The 16,590-nt window shown below is 47.7% G+C and overlaps 1 protein-coding gene across 1 annotated transcript in view; it reads left to right on the forward strand.

The window, feature by feature from the left end:
• The window catches only part of Farp2 (FERM, ARH/RhoGEF and pleckstrin domain protein 2), a 97,861-nt gene that overhangs the window by 65,508 nt on the left and 15,763 nt on the right, over positions 1-16,590 (forward strand). The window contains exons 14-18 of the mRNA XM_028890616.2: positions 6,470-6,648; positions 12,079-12,168; positions 12,580-12,713; positions 13,342-13,423; positions 15,964-16,201. Coding sequence (XP_028746449.1) covers positions 6,470-6,648; positions 12,079-12,168; positions 12,580-12,713; positions 13,342-13,423; positions 15,964-16,201 — 723 coding nt within the window. The remainder of the gene's footprint in view (positions 1-6,469; positions 6,649-12,078; positions 12,169-12,579; positions 12,714-13,341; positions 13,424-15,963; positions 16,202-16,590) is intronic.

Here is a 16,590-nt window from a genome sequence, read left to right on the forward strand (position 1 = left end):
CTGTTCATCCAACAGAGGTTTTCTGCTGCTTGCTTAGAGGTCCATACTTCTCTGGCCTCTTGTATCCTTGGGGGGGCTCAAGGACCCTGTTTCCACCTTCTGGGCAGCAATGGCCAGAAACACGTTGAGCACCTTGATTCTTTGAGGTGCTGGGGGCACAGAGCCACAGGTCCAGGCACCAGTGATGAGCTGGCACCTGTGACTGGAGGGGGAGGCACATAGGCCCCAGAGCCCAGCATCTGTGTGTCTCCACAGAACAGAGGCCTGAACAACAGCACTTCTGGGAGAAAGCCAGTGCTTTGTGTGAGAGGTGACTGCACCTCTCACACAAAGGAGACCAGTGGCAGAAGCTCAGGTCTCTCTCGCACAGGCCTGTTCCCTGCTGATACATGACTGTCCAGCGCCTGCTGCATGTGAATGAAGTACTGGCTCTAGTGTGGGGGTCTACAGGGGGGAAACTGATGATGAGTGAGCTGCTGAGCTCCGGCTCGGGCCTGTGTGCCATCTGACCTGAGTTAACGCCATCCAACGGAGATGGTAAAACCAGCAAGGTCCTTACATTTTCTAACTCTGCCACTTCTGTCTGTCTGTCTGTCTGTCTGTCTGTCTGTCTGTCTGTCTATCTATCTATCTATCTATCTACCTATCTTATCTATCTATTTATTGGTGCTTTGAGACAGGGTTTCTCTGTGTAACCACCTTGGCTGTCCTGAAACTCACTTGGTAGCCCAGGCTAGGCTTAAACTCACAGAGATCCACCTGTCTCTGCCTCCTGAGTGCTAGGATTAAAGGCGTGCGCCACCACTGCCTGGCAAACTGCCCCTTCCAGTGAGGCCTGCTCTGTAGATTCACTATATTTGACTTGTTGCAGGATCTAAAGGTTTTGGGCAAAAGTATGTTTTGGGGTTTGGACCTCATTGTGCATGTTAGGTAAATGCTCTACCACTAAGCTATAGCCCTAACCTCCAGGAAATCATTCTGTTAAAATAAAACTGCCAAAGTCCGTGTGCAAAAGCAAACCACATAACCTGACAGTGCCGTGCCTCTTCTCCCCCTCCTCCCCGTCCCTCCCCTCTGTCCTTCTCCCTCCTCCCTCCCTTTTCCCTCCTCCTCTCTGAAATTAAAGAACTTGAGTTGGTGTTTTGTGCAGTGTTAAGCTACAGGAGAGTCAGCCCCGGGCGCGGCTCCCCCTGCCTCCCCTGGGTGCACTTGCCGGGACATTCTGCCGTGTCACGGTGGGAACGCTGACCTTGTACAAGTTGGCCATAGGGTCACCAGTTCTTTGTTGGAATTCACTTGCTTATCCAGGTAATGATTCTCACTGAAGCCGCACAGTGGGCGTGTCCTCTGTCCGCGGCCAGTGTATACAGCTCTAGAAAAACACCCTTCTTCCCAAGTGGAGCATATCTTCAACCCACTCTCTGTTGCTTCAGTCTCATTTGAGGAAGGTCCAGCTACCTCACTGGCTTGGCAGCTTTATCAGCTTCTCTCCAGGTCCCTTTCTTTGTGAGATTCTGGCGAGCAAAGTTCAGAGCCACACACTGTCCTAATGCAGAATAGGTTGACAGCGGAACTGTGAAGTTCCAGGTTGATCTGGCAGGTTCCAGGTTGATCTGGCAGGTTCCAGGTTGATGGTGGCTCCCCAGTCCTGGGAGGGGGTCTGGCACACCTGCACGGGGAGATTGAGCATCATGGTGTGATTCTGAGGAGGCTGCTGCAGCAGCTGGAGTCCGCCAGGGTGCCTGAGGACGCTGTGAGGAGGGGCAGAGGGCTGCCAGCTCTGAGCACTGTTGAACCGTAAAGCCATAGTGACCATGAGAGAAGATTGTCCTTGTCTTCCTTATTTCCTTATCAAGACAGGAGGCACTATTAACCATTTCTCCACCTTCCACTTGTTTTTAAACCGGATTCTGTTTGTGAAAAGAATCATGACACTGGCCCTAGCAAAGCCGGAAACAAGGTCTTTGAACTCACCAAATGCACGTTTACCTGTTTGCATTATGTAGTCAGTTCTGTGGGGTTTCCCTTCCTTTTCTTTCTGAAACTGACAGTCTACTATTCAAGCCATATTTTCTCTTCCTTGTGCTTCTGACACCCAAATTGACCTTCAACTTGACCTTCAATTTTGCTGAATAGGATCTGACCCTCTGCTATGAGGCAAATATGTTCAAGACTGTTTTTATTAAAGAATTCTTAAAAAGAGAACTTAAAGGTATGAAATAAAAGTTTATTATCTTTTCTCTCTAAATGTGAAGTTCTTTTTCATCATCTTTCATCTCTAGTTAGATGAACAAAAACAATGGTCTTGAAGGAAAAAGTGAAGGTAAGCACAAAAGAATTATACTGCCTTTTAAATAATATTTCAAAAATTACCAGATGTGTTTTGAGTAGTTTTAAGAGATAAACCAGCTCCCAGGAACGCTGACTGTTGACAGTTTGAAATAAGCGTTAGATACCCTGTGAAGGCAAGCGTGTAACTCTCAGCTCTGAGAATGTGTTAAGTGCACTCCCCCACACAGCCCGTGCAGCAGCGTCTCCCAGTGCACAGCTGGATCTGCCCCCTCAGAAATGTAGAGTTCATAGCTGCTCTTCCTACTTCTCAATCTCAGGGAGCTCAGTTTGGGGACTGAAGAATCCCTTCCCTGCAGCTAAAAAAAAGTTGATCCTTCACACTATAGAAGGAGGGTTAAATGTTCTCTGAGTGTAGGCATATTCATCGAGGGCTGGGGATGAATGAGTTTTATAACAGGGACTCCTGTGGCTCAGAGCAGTTCACTCTCTGCTTTTTATTAGAGGACCTTGGGTGTTTCTGCAAATACATAAGGTTGAATCTGTAGTAGAATGACAGTTACTGTGAAACATTCTGTAGCACCTAAAACTATTCTTAAGACAGCTTTAGCCATGCATTTAAATATGTCTTTTTACACCTGTAATTCCAGTACTCAGGAAGTGGAATCAAGAAGATCGGGGAGTTTTGAGGGTAGCCTGAGCCACGTATGGAGCCTGTCCACAGAACAAAACAAAAATATATCTTAGTAATGTTGAGAGGATTTTTAGTGGAAGAACCATCAGGCCAATTGCCTTTTATGTCAAGGAACACCGAGTCACTGAAACTGAGTGGCCCTGACTCCATTGCTGTCTTTGTCAATTCTGGAAAGCACGCTGGCTAGCTACCCCTTCAAATACACACTACACACACACACACACATACACACACACACACACACACACACACACACACACACACACAATGGTGGCTCCAGCTGAAAGTGTTCTCCAGGGACAGACGCTGCTGTGCTAATAGAGCTCAGAGAATCCACCACAGTCCCATTGAGAAGAGTTACATGTTTATTGCCAGTTGACAGAATATCCCCACCCTGTAGTTTTTGGTAGAGTAGTGGCAGTGGTAGTAGCGGTGTGTGTGTGTGTGTGTGTGTGTGTGTGTGTGTGTGTGTGTGTGTGTGTACATACGTACGTACGTATGTGCATGTGTGTTTGCTGGGGGTCAAATTGAGGCCCCTCACATGTTGGAGAAGTACCCTTCCACTAAATCCCAGATTATTTAACATTATCATGTGATCTCTATCTGTATAATTTCAAGAATGATTTGGACATTTTTCTCTAACAGGTTTAACTGTAAACAAAATATTTAAGGGTACCTTGTGGTACATTCAAGATTAATTCACTAAATTTTGAGTTGATAACTTCTTTATAATATAGAAAATATATACAGTGATGATACCAAGTGATTTTTAACCTCCATAAACCAAAAGTCATTTACACTAACCCTAATCCATCCCGAAGCAGAATCTCCCTTCTTCGTAGGGTACTTACTAAAGGCTGGGTGTTGCCAGTTGCATCTCCTGCCTTAATGGCTATTTCCCTCACACTGGCTGTACGCTGTTCGCCAATTCTACCGGCATCCCCAGAGTGCATCGTTTGACGGTGCCTGAAGTACCCATTTCTGCATGCTCTGCCCCTCCTGCTACTAAAAATTAAAGTTCAATTTTGTGGCAACCTAAAAAAGATTTATTTTTATTTTAGGCTTATGAATATTTTGCCTGTATGTATATCTATGTACTGCATGCACACATGGTGCCCGAAGAGGTCAGAATAAGGCATCAGATCCACTGGAAGTTGAGTTACAGATGGGTTTTGAGCTGCCATATGGGTGCTGGGAACCAAACCTGAGTCCTCTGGAAGAGCAGCAAATGCTCTTAACCACTGAACCAGCCAGCCAGCCTCTGTGAGAACCTTTTTTGTTTAGGAGGATGGGGAGTGTGTTTTGTTTTATTTTGAGATGGGGTTTGTTGTGTAGCCCAGCTGGCTTATAAATTGTTAGGATTACAGGCTGGCCTGTGCTCTATATTTGTATTCCAGAAACTTTTTGGTAACTGTCCATTAGAACTTGCTCTAGACTTCATAATAGTAAGGCATGGGTAAAAATGGTGGTCTCTTTTTTTGTTTCATTTTTTGTTTTTTTTTTTTTTTTTTTTTTTGTTTCTATTGTTTTTTGAGACAGGGTTTCTCTATGTAGTCCTAGCTGTCCTGGAACTCACTCTGTAGTTCAGACTGGCCTTCAACTCAGAGATCTGCCCGTCTCTGCCTCCTAAGTGGTGGGATTAAAGGTGTGTGCCACCACCACCCGGCTGTAAAGTGGTGGTCTTTGACATATTTTTTATAATTGGATGTAAAGCATCACAACTACTCTATTTTAAACAGTGTAGTTGTAAAATGTAAGTTATTTATAGCTTCTAGATTTCCTCTGAATTTTAATTTTCTAAAAGGACTTCATGCAGTTCTGAGCTACCAGTGACAGATTTGGGAGCATCAACCTTAAATAGCACGTCTTTGGGATGCACTCAACATAGGGAATAACACACAGTTGAGGGGAGCACAGAGAGGCCAGCTCCCACAAAAGAGACAAAGATTGAAATGCGGTGGCAGCTATAATTTTTTATCATTAATGTTGTTTAGCATGTTTCAACTAAATCTGTAATAAAGCAAATTTTAATAAACTGGTTGTTAAACATTCGTGTAGTAACATCGTCTAGGTTTCTATGTCAATAAATGTTTTCTCCTGCCTTCAGATATGACTTGTGAACAGTTCCAAACCGGAGTTCTATGGGAGCGCTGCAGAGCATCCTTAACTCTCCAGCAGCAGGCGAGGGCCTTGCAGATCCCTGACTTTGTCAATGTGAAAATAAAAACCTCCTCTGCTCCAGCTTGCCACCCCGGAGGCTGCCCTGCCTGGGGGCTTGTACCGGCCCTGTGAGGGGGGGCTCCATGCTACCTGTTCTCATTTAGGAGCTTTAGGTTAAACACCAAGTTGTAGCCTTATAAACTGGTCACTATAGAGGACTTCACTTAAGGACTCTTAGCAGCAGAGACGAGGACCTTCCTTTGAAAGCAGTCATGGATGGAGTGAGGAAGCCAGGTGTTGTAGCCTCCTCACAACCAGGGCTCTCAGGCACTTAGTAATCATAGTGAGGAACAGTGACTTCAGGGTTAAAATACTTTTCACCTGGAAATGTGAGGTAAATTTCCATTTCAATAGTTTCTGAACAGCGTTTAATTTCTCCTGTAAAATCCCATTTAGAGTATGGTACTGTCTGCCTGTCATCTGAGCATTCAGGATGTGGGAACAGGAGGATAAGGAGTTACGTAGTGAGTTTGAGGCCTGCCAAAAAATGCTGTTTTAAATGTATCTTTAAAATTTGGCGTTTAATAATTGTTGCTTTCCCATAGAAAAATATGAGAATCCTTTGACAAGAAGTTAAGGAATTTTCTTTTTTTTAAAGTGTGACAGGATGTTACTTTGTAGCCCAGGCTGGCCTTAAATTCATGGTCGTCCTGCTCAGCCTCCTAAGGACATTTCAATATTATAAATTGTCAGATGCATTATGCCTCATCATTGGCCTCCTAGGAAGTTGGCTGAAAGTCTAATCTATTGAAAAGCAAATACTGTTTTAATAAGGAAAGGAGTTAGGTATTAGTCTCTTGTTTTGGTATGAGAAACTAACAGAAAAATATTCTCATTAGTGAAAAGCTCAGCAGCTAGACAGAATGTGAACTGAGCAACTTTATGTAGCCTAGCTTTTTAATACATCAGTAGTAACACAGGCCGAAAATTAGGTGTGCCTTCTAGGTGAGCAACGTGGCGATGTGTGTGTGCCATCCCTGGCCTCCATGGAGCCATTTGCTTCAGGGTCCTGTGGTGTTTGACTTACTCAGAAAGACACCCCTAGAAACCCAACCCAGGGCCACGAGGAGTCACTCCGTGTGCTGGTCTCCGGTGCTGGGTAGATTAGCTGCCACTGTTCCCTTTGGTGCTGTGTCTAGGACTGCACATGACGACCCCCACATTCTCCTCAGAGCCCGATACAGCACGAGGTTTGCAGTCTAGTGCGAGGGGCCAACCTCACAGCTCTTCTCACTCTCTGCTCCACCCTACTTCATTCGTTTCTAGGCTTTTCTGTGGATAGTCCTCAGCCTTCTCCCTCCAGCCAGAAGAGCCAGCTGAGCCTGGGCCCCGAGCTTCAGGCCTCTCTGAGCACAGCTGAGCAGGGCTCATCCCCTGTTCTAAGCCCTGTCCTCAGTGGTGCTGGTACAGCCAGGATGGACAACCCAGAAGAGCAGAAACACAAGGTGGGCCACTCTTGAGACTGACGGTGCTGCCAGATGCAAACCCTAACTGGGGAGCCCCCGGGTGGGCAGGAAAAGACTGCTCACACCCCGTTGACCTGGTACAGATCATCTGAGACACTGTTACCCTTAGAACTCAAGGTTCCGTGCACACACAATCCCCAGGTTTGTGTGCCAGGCTGTTTTGGCATCCATGGTTTCCAAGTGTTAGGCTGGATCTCGAAGACAGATGGGAAGGGGACAGGCCATTCCCTGCAGGGCCCACTGCCTCTCCCCTTTGGTTTAGTGCCCTACTGGTTCCTTCCTCTCTCCTTGCTTACAGCCGAGTAACTTGGAGATGCAGTTGCAAAAGGAAGGTGGGGGGGGCCCTCAGGAAGATCTCTCATGGGAGACTTCCGGGATGAGAAGGGGACCTGGCCAACATTAGAGATAGTGCCTGGAGTGGGAGGTGCTGGGCTTTGTAACAGGGCAAGACATGGCGTTCCTGTAGCTCTCTGTAGTGAGGGCACATTTTTAATATACAGTAGAGAATGAGCAAGCAGAAGATTCCATTTACTCATAGGTACCAGGGACAACCAGTTCACCTTACGGTAGCCAATCTGGGGTTACATCTTGGCAGGCAATCAAACAATTATAGTCTGGGGGAGGGAGTAGACCTATAATAGAAAGCCACTGTGATCTCTTAGGGGGCCACAGCAGGATGAAGTGGGGTTTTGAGCATCAGCCAGGTGGGTAATAGGGGCTGAGTAGGTGGGACCTGTCTCAGGCGCCATCACGGAAAAGTGCCTTTCTTTTCTTTTTCTTTTTCTTCCCCCAAGACAAGGTTTCTCTGTGTAGCTTTGGAGCCTGTTCTGGAACTCACTCTGTAGACCAGGCTGGCCTCGAACTCGTAGAGATCCGCCTGCCTCTGCCTCCCGAGTGCTGGGATTAAAGGCGTGCACCGCCACCGCCTGGGGAAAAGTGCCATTCTTTGCCATTCTTAGAAAACCTGTGCTCCCTGTTTGTATTTGCTCTCTGTGGCTCTGGCAGAAACACCTGGGACATCAGCTTATGAAGACACAAGTTTTATTTTGTCGCACAGTGTCGGGGGGTTTAGCCCATGGAGAGGCGCTCTGCTGTTTGGGCCCTAGAGAAGCTGACTTGATGGGAGCCCCTGGAGAACAGCTGTTTAGTTCGTGGCCAGGCCATGAAAGAGAAGCAGGACTGCAGTCCCCTGAACCCTTTGGGGACATCCCTGCCCCAGGGGCCCAAAGAACTCCCACTGGGTCCCACCTGAAGTTCCCACCTTCCATAGTGCTGAACTAGAGACCAAGGCTTTCAACATGTCGGCCTTTCAGGAACGGTCCGAATCCAAACTCTAGCAAGATTCTAGCCTAATTATCCAAAGGATGGCAGGGCCTATGGGACATTTGACACACCTTAGCAGGGAGGACAAGACCCATTTCCACATGGTGTGAAGCAGGCCACTCCTTCCTCCATGCCCAGGTATCTGCTAGAACCCCATCTTGACTAGGAGAAGTCCTTTGAACAGAATGAGGGAGATGGTTACAAGGTGGCTATCCTGGAGGCCTGCAGGCAAGAGGTGGCCTCCTCCCAGGACTACAGATCAGCCTGCAGTGGGGTTACTTGTGCTTCTTTGGCCACTTCGTGCTTGGCATGAACACAGTTGTCTTATGATCATTTTTATTTATTTTGGAAACTTAATAATCTATTTCATCATTTCCTTTTAACATTATCACATTACAAAAAAAAAAAAGGAAAAAGCTAGTTGATCATTACCTGAGATGGTTGGGCTCACAGGGCGTAGCCCAAGAGAAGGTGTCTGGTGGTCATGATACACAACCTGAGAACAAGAACCATCCTAGGCCCTGTGTGGAAAGGTCACCTCTAGCCTTCACAGATGCATGCTCTCCAGGAGGTGGCAGCCTCCTCAGCAGAGAGGATCATCTCCGGCAGCCCTTTGAGAGTCAGCTCTGGTCTGGCAACTGTACAGTCCCGAATGTCTAAGTCTACCTAATAAAGCCAGTATCAAGCATCGCTAAGCTCCTTGGGCGGCACAGACGGCCCAGGGCATCCCAGGCCCCCCAGGGTCACTGAGCCAGAAGTAGCTGGGGTCTGACCTGAAGGTCGTCTTCTACCAGAGTCTCCTACTGTTCCACTGATGACTCTCCTGAAGGATCTGGGCAATGTCCGTTCAGTTTGGTTTCACATAGGGGCATGGGTTAGAGATGTACCACCCGATCCATGCCCAGGCCTGGTCAAGCCTTTATCCAGCTGCTCGGGTGTGTGGAAGAATAAGGAAAGGATGGCCCTCCAAGCCTGCTGGTGGGAGCAGGAACCAGCCTGTTTTCTTTCGTTCCACTGTCTTCTACTTGGTACAGTTTTTAAAAAAGATTTATTTATTTATTATGTATACAACACTCTGCCTCCATGTATGCCTGCAGGCCAGAAGAGGGCACTAGATCTCATTACAGATGGTTGTACCCATATGGTTGCTGGGATTGAACTCAGGACCTCTGCAAGAGCAGCCAGTGCTTTTAAACTCTGAGCCATCTCTCCAGCCCTTGATGCAACTTTTTAATTGTATTTTATATATATGAGTGTTTTGCTTGTGTGTGTGTATGTGTACCACATGCATACAATGACCACAGAGGCAAGAAGAGAGCATCAGATCCCCTGCAAATGGAATTACAGTGGTTGTGAGCCACCGTGTAGATGCTGGGAATTGAACCGGAGTCCTCTGGAAGAACGGACAGTGCTCTTAATCACCGAGCTGTTTCTCTGGCCTCACTTAGTGCTTTTTCCCCCCTTCCTTTTTTAAAAGAGGTCGCTGAAGATCGAGTATTCAGAAGTCAGGATTGCCCAAAGACAGCAGAAGCATCTTTTGTTGTGTGGGTCTGAGAGATGGCGCTATCCTGTGGTGACATGGGTGAAGGGCAGATGGTGCTGCCCCTCCGGGCAGTCCCCGTCACCATCCATCCATCTCTGGCCAGCAGGTCAGCTTGCTTGGGTTTGATTTGGTCGCTCTACAACAGAGCAGGGCAGTTGGTGCTTGCCGCCATCAGAGGGTCCTGCAGAGTCTTCAGTGGTGCTCTTGGGACTGTGCTCTGGCACGTTTTCTGTCACACAGTGAGGAGCTGGTCTGGGCCTCTGGACCTGGTTTCTATAGCACATGCAGAGTTAGGATGGGCTTTTGGCTTTCAGACAAAGGTAATTGCTGTTAAGAGGCCGTCTTCCCTGACCTCTTTGTCCCAGGCCAAGGCCAGAAGTGTGCAAAATGAACAACTAGAACCTCTGTCCTGTTGTGAGGAAGGCTGGAGCCACCCAGCTCTTACTGCTGAAAGTTCATGGCATACCTATGTCAAGTTGGGGAGATAAGACTTTTTTTTTTTTTAAAGATGTCATTGGATTTGAATTTTTTTAAAAATGTTTTATGACAAGTACAAAAAATGTGGAAGGTTGTAAAAATAAGTGAGCTGTTCTGCTGGGGGAGGGCCACACTCCGGGAACAGCATGAAGATACCAAGGGGTGGAACCGGGAACCCAGGCTATCACAGTCGCTCCTGATCATTTGAGAAGATCTGATGGAGAGGTTGCACATGACTTCTGGGGAGAGGATGGCAGAACCTGACTCTGAAGGATGTCGTCAGAATGCATTACAGTGGTGTGTCTCTGGCGGGTGGAAGGCACTGCATTCCATGGGTTCCGAGACACCTAAGATGAGCACACCTCATTGCTCCTTTATTCCAGGCACTGTGAGAGAACATTGCAGTCTGTCTTGAACTAAATCGGGCCACAGAAGAGATGTGGTCCCCAAACATGGGCCTCCGGTGGGGTCACCTTGTCCCCTGCTTCTCCTTACACAGCCTGTGAAGCATATTGTAGGCTAGCATGGTGCTTCCTCCCAGACTGCCTCAGCCTTCCCACCTCTGGTGGGGGGCGCTGATCCTTCCCTTGGCTTAGGGCAGAATTCGCTGCTTCTGTCATCACGCATCATGTTCACACCCACACCATCTCAATGGACTTGTCCAAAGGCGTCTTGAGACTCCCGCCTGCCTCTGCAGGTCAGCTTGCATCCTGCATGCATGCATACCACAGTGCATTCACCAAACACTCCAAACGCCAGAGGTCGGATGGCTTTCTTTCGTCCCCCTTTTACTATCCCACATCAGTTTCTGTGCTTGACATTTGTCCTGTGTGCTGGCCCCCTCCATGTGAGTGGCCTGATCACAGTCTTCGCAGGAAAAGGCTTCAGCCCTTTCCACCTCACGCTCCATGACAGTGCTCCGCCATGACTTGCAGCCCCTCATTGACTGGGAGTGTTGCATTGCACGTTAGACAGACACAGCCCCGATGGAGATTACTCAGCTCCTTAGACGGGTCCGTCTCAGGTCCAGTACTAGCAAGCACAAGGGAAGCCGCTGAAAGCCGAGCCTGGAGTTGGACCTGGGGTCTCGTCCACACCCAGGACGTATATCAGCCAGCTCAGCACCTTGTCATAGGCACACTCAGAATACACACTTGTAGTTTTTGTTGTTGTTACTTTTATGAGGTAAGTTTATTTTAATTTAAAATTTTCTTTTATGCTGAGCCATATCTCTAGCCCAAATGTAATTATTTTAATTGCATACATGTGTTTTTATTTATTCTTATTTTATGTTTCTGTGTATTTTGCCTGCATGTATATATGTGTACCATGCAGTGCCCACAGAGGCCATCAGCTTCTGGGACTGGAGTCCTAGGTGGTTGTCTGCCACCAGGTGGGTGCTGGGATTTGAGCCTGGTCCCCTGGAAGAGCAGCCAGGGCTCTTAACCACTATGCCGTCTCTCTAGCCTTTAATCATATACATACCTGTTTAACATACACATGTGGTTCTTTATCTTTTAACCAGCTTCATCAATGGCAATGATAGAGGAACATAATTTCATCACAAAACAGATAATAAACCTCAGTTCTGTTTTATATATATTAATATTTAAAAAGCAATTATTTCTCCAAATATAAATAACATATAATGAGGGCAAAATGTGGAGAGAAATGTTAGTTGGGCTTTATTGGATGTGTTTACTTACAAGTAAATTCCAGGCTAGAGAGATGGCTTTGTAGTTAGGAGTCCTTGCTGGTCCTGCAGAGGACTTGGATTCATTTTCCAGCGCCTACATCGGGTGGTTCACAACCACTTGTAACTGGAAGCCAGTGACCTCTTCTGGCTTCTGCAGGCACTTTTACACACTCAGTACACAGACATACATTCAGCCATACACATATACAAATAAAGTCTTGATTTTACAGTAAATCCCTTTAGGAATTGTGGCAGGAATTTCCAAAATGCCATTAGCTTGGGCATAGCATCTTACAAACCTCAGGCTGTCCCTCGATGTGAAAGAAGTGTCCCCCAGAAGTGCGCTCACGGTTCTCTCTGCCTCTTTCAGCACATACCAGAAGACGAGGCCTATTTCATAGCCAAGGAGATTCTCGCTACAGAACGAACATATCTGAAGGATTTAGAAGTTATTACTGTGGTATGAAACCTTAGTCCTTGATCGTTTTGATTTCCTTAATATGCTTTAGATACAAACACAGAGGCACCATCCTGAGAAATATCTTTGGCAATCTTGAGACCTACTTATGTAAATTCTGTTGAATATATTTGCCGTACAGCACCATGTCTAAGTCATGTTAGATGCTGATGTCTTAAATTTCCATGATGCTGTACAACTAAGAATGTATCTATCTGGAAGCTTTGACCTAGAATTGTTTTGTTTATATTTGAAAATTATACAGTCAACAAAGAGGCTATGTAAGGAATTCTGGTTTAGGCTGTCCTTATACACTGGAGGACCTTTGCTTGGTGTCCTGAGGTCACAAGCCCTCAGAGGCATGGCCTTTCAGTTCCCAGCTGAGCCTCTCAGCATGCCAAACTCTTCCCATAGTGGTTCCGAAGTATGGTGATCAAGGAGGATGCCATGCCTGCAGCCCTGATGACCCTGCTCTTCTCCAACATTGATCCAGTCTACGAGTTCCACAGAGGCTTCCTGCATGAGGTGGAGCAGAGGCTGGCTCTCTGGTAACGACCCGGGCATCAGATGGGACTGTTCCCTTGACTCCCTCCACTGGAGACTCCCACCCACTGAAACTTCCACAGCACACACTGCTGGCTCTGTGGGCTGGGTGCCTGGACCAGCAGTTCCCGAGTCCTGAACCCTCCTTGGGGAGTACCCACCCTTGACACAATGACTTGTCTCCGGAAGTCCCCATCTTCAGAAACTAATTCAAAACAACCATTATTTCATTGAAGTGTATTTCAAAATCCTATTCAGTGAGACAGAATAAACTTTAATAACAATACACTTTACTTACCCTATTCCAGAAAAGAGAATAGAGAAGCAAGTCAAAAAGGAAAAGTCTGTTTTCACCTGGTTACTGTCGTATTTAGAGAGATGCAGTAATTGTTGCTGTCAAGTCAAATTCTTTGCGCCTGCAGACACCTCGTAATGACTCTGACTGCTAGGTGTAGTCCATGCCTACAATCCCAGCACTAAGGAGACAGAGACAGGACTCTCATGTGGGCCAGCTTCAGCTGTCAAACCCTGTCGCAAAAAAGGAAAAATGACTGTGACTACAGCTACTTGTTACCGTGGAATTTTCCAGAAGCTTCCAAGAGACTTATAAACCTTCTCGTTCCTCTGTTCCAGGGAAGGACCCTCCAGTGCCCATTTAAAAGATGATCATCAGCGAATTGGGGACATCCTCCTCAGGAACATGCGTCAGCTAAAGGTAAGGCAGGTCTGTGTGGTAACTCCAGGCCTAGCATAAAAGCTGTGAATGAAACGTCTGTGTTGCTCTCGGAACAGTGTTCCCCTCACAGCAGCACTCCCAAGAACAAGTTCATCTTCTCATTCTCCACAGCAGGGCTCCCCTCAGAAGAGGGTTCTTGTCGGCACAGTAAGTGCGGAACACTCCGCTCGGAACAGGACTCTCTGAAGAGTACAATTCTTTTCAAAACCGTTCCCTGAACAACATTCTACATTTAATAACAGTGTTGTCTTAACGGGGTTCCTCAGAACAGTATCCCAATAAAAACACAGCCGTCCCAGGGGTTTCCTGGAAGGGATTTCCTTCAGAGCAGGATTCTCCTCAGAACATGGTTCCCCTAAGAGTACTGGTATTCACAAGAGAAGTCTCTTCAGAACAGACATTCCTAGAGCAAGGTTCCCTCAGAGCTGCCTCTCCCTCAAAGTGTAATTCCTAGCAAGGTTCCCCTCAAGACATCAGTCTCCAGAACAAGATTTCACCTAAGAAGATGTGCTTAAAATACGGGTCTCTCAGAAAGAGGAAATGTTTTCCTTCCGAGCAGCTCTTCTCAGAACGTGGCGTCAGGAGGGCTTGCTCGGTACAGCTTTCCCTTCAGAACCGCCCACCTCTCCTTGGGTTTCCCATCAGAGTGCCTTTCCCCAAAGCAGTATCCCCTAGAGCAGCCTTACCACCTCAGAACAGCCTTTTTTCTAAACAAGGTTCCCTCAGAACTGAGTTCCATAGAACACTGTTCTCCTGGAAGGGCAGGTCCCGGTTTCCTCTCAGAATGACAGTCTCCAGAATGAAGGTTCACCCCAGTACAGTGTTCCTTTCAGAGCAGTGCCCTAAGAACAACATTCCCAGTCTACAGAGATGGCTCAGTGGTTAGAGCACTTATAGTACCTGCAGAGGACCTGGGTTGGGTTCCCAGCACCCACACTGTGTCTCATAACCATCTGTAATTACAGTTCCAGCGGATATAATGTCCCCTTCTGAGAGGACATGGTGGTGTCCTTAATTCCAGTACTTGGGAGGTAGAGGCAGGCAGAGCCAGGGCTATATAGAGAAACCTTGTCTCTGTCTGTCTCTCTCTCTCTCTCTCTCTCTCTCTCTCTCTCTCTCTCTCTCTCTCTCTGTCTCACACACACACACAGTGTTTTTGAGTGTGTGTGTGTGTGTGTGTGTGTGTGTGTGTGTGTGTGTGTGTGTGTGTGTGTAAAAGAAGGAAGAAGGAGATAAGGCTTTCCCCAGGAGAGGGGTCTCCTCAGAATAGCATTCCCCTCCCTCAGAACATCATGCCTCAGCAATGAGTTCCCTTCAGAATAGGATTTCCTGTTCACAGCATTCTCTCTGAATGGGGTTCCTCATAGCGGGTTCCCCTCAGAGTACTTTTCCCTGGAGCAATATTTCTCTCAATATAATTTCTTTCCTTTTCATTTTTGTTTTGTTTGTTTGGTTGGTTGGTTTGTTTTTGGTTTTTCAAGACAGGGTTTCTCTGTGTAGCCCTGGCTATCCTGGAACTCACTCTGTAGACTAGACTGGCCTCTAATTCAGAGATCCACCTGCTTCTGCCTCCCAAGTGCTGGAATTAGAGGCGTGCACCACCACTGCCTGGCTATGCAATATCATTTCTCAAAGCAGGGTTTCCCCCGGAGCAGGTTCCTCTAGGAATATCATTCTCCCAAAATGGTTCCCTAGACAGCTTACCAACCAAACTATGCTCCTCAGAATCGGGTTTTATTCAGAGTATCTTTCTCTAGCATTCTTACCCTCGGCAGAGTCCTCTAAATAGGGCTCCCAGCAAAGCAGCCAGCCTCAGAGCAACATTCCCTTTAGAGGAGTGATCCTCAAAACATGCATTTTCAGCATAGTGTTACCCTCAACGGGACCCCCCTAGAATCCTGCTTTTATCCAGTCCAGAATTCTCCTTAGAACACAGTGCCTAAAACAGACTGTGGTTAGCTCTGCAGTAGGGTATCTGTCAACACAGGGATCCCGTCAAAACAGTCTTCTCAGGGCAGTTCCCCAAAGCGTGGTTGCTCCCCCTCTCCCACAACCGAGTCGGCACTGAACCCGGGCAGAGCTCAGATGGGGTTTAGTTCTTGCCCGGTTCTCAGGGTGTCCCATGAGGTGAGCTCTAGCTCCGCTGGCCTCTGAGGTTTGCTCTTTATCCATAGATGGAGGAAAGGCCCGTGGTCTTCCACCACATGAGCGTGGAGGGAGGGGTCAGCCAGCCGTGGGTGTGGTGAGGCCTGGCTGTGCAGGAGCCCTGACCCTGGGAACGGCACGGGGCGCACACTTGGGGTAGAGCCTAAGATGGGCAAACATGGGTTCTGTGGAAACGGGAACTCTGTTGGACCTACCACACTGTGCATCCCTGTTACGCTCTGTCAGCATTCCCAGCTGCTCTCTGAAGTCCACACGGGGACTGTGCCCAGGCCACAAGCTGCCTTCCCACTGGCCCGCCAACGTCCCTCCATCGTGTCTCTCCACCTGAGCCTTGTCCTCTTGGGCCTCCGTAGGAGTTTACCAGCTACTTCCAAAGACACGATGAGGTCCTAACGGAACTGGAAAAGGCCACGAAACACTGCAAAAAGCTGGAGGCCGTCTACAAAGAGTTCGAGCTCCAGAAGGTCTGCTACCTGCCTCTCAACACATTCCTGCTGAAGCCTGTCCAGAGGCTGGTCCACTACCGTCTGCTGCTGAGACGTCTGTGTGCTCACTACTCCCCCGGGCACCGAGACTACGGTGACTGCCATGGTGAGTGAGGGCACCGTGCCTCTCCGCTCTGAGGGCAGAATTGGAAGTGTAGACGCCATGGCTCTACCCCAGAGGGGCTGACAGCCCCAATGCTCACAACTGGCTGCCGGCCTGGCCCTCCTCCCGGCTGCTTCGGGGACCTGCCTTTCTGTTCCCAGCCCTGCCTACCTTCCATGGCGTGAGGTACTGTGACCAAGGAGGTGTCCTGCTGTCAGGATCACTTACTCGAGGGCACTGGGGGATGGCGCATATCCTAGAATGACCTCTCTGGTAGGTGTTTCCGCCCTGGAAGACTTGATTCTAAAACTCAGCAGGTATTTGAGCCAAGCGGCCTATTGGAAGTTTCTAACTTATGTGAATTGTTAAAGGGACAAAAGGATAAAGTCTAA

The sequence above is a fragment of the Peromyscus leucopus genome, chromosome 13 (assembly GCF_004664715.2).
Source record: "Peromyscus leucopus breed LL Stock chromosome 13, UCI_PerLeu_2.1, whole genome shotgun sequence".
Taxonomy (NCBI): Eukaryota; Metazoa; Chordata; class Mammalia; order Rodentia; family Cricetidae; genus Peromyscus; species Peromyscus leucopus.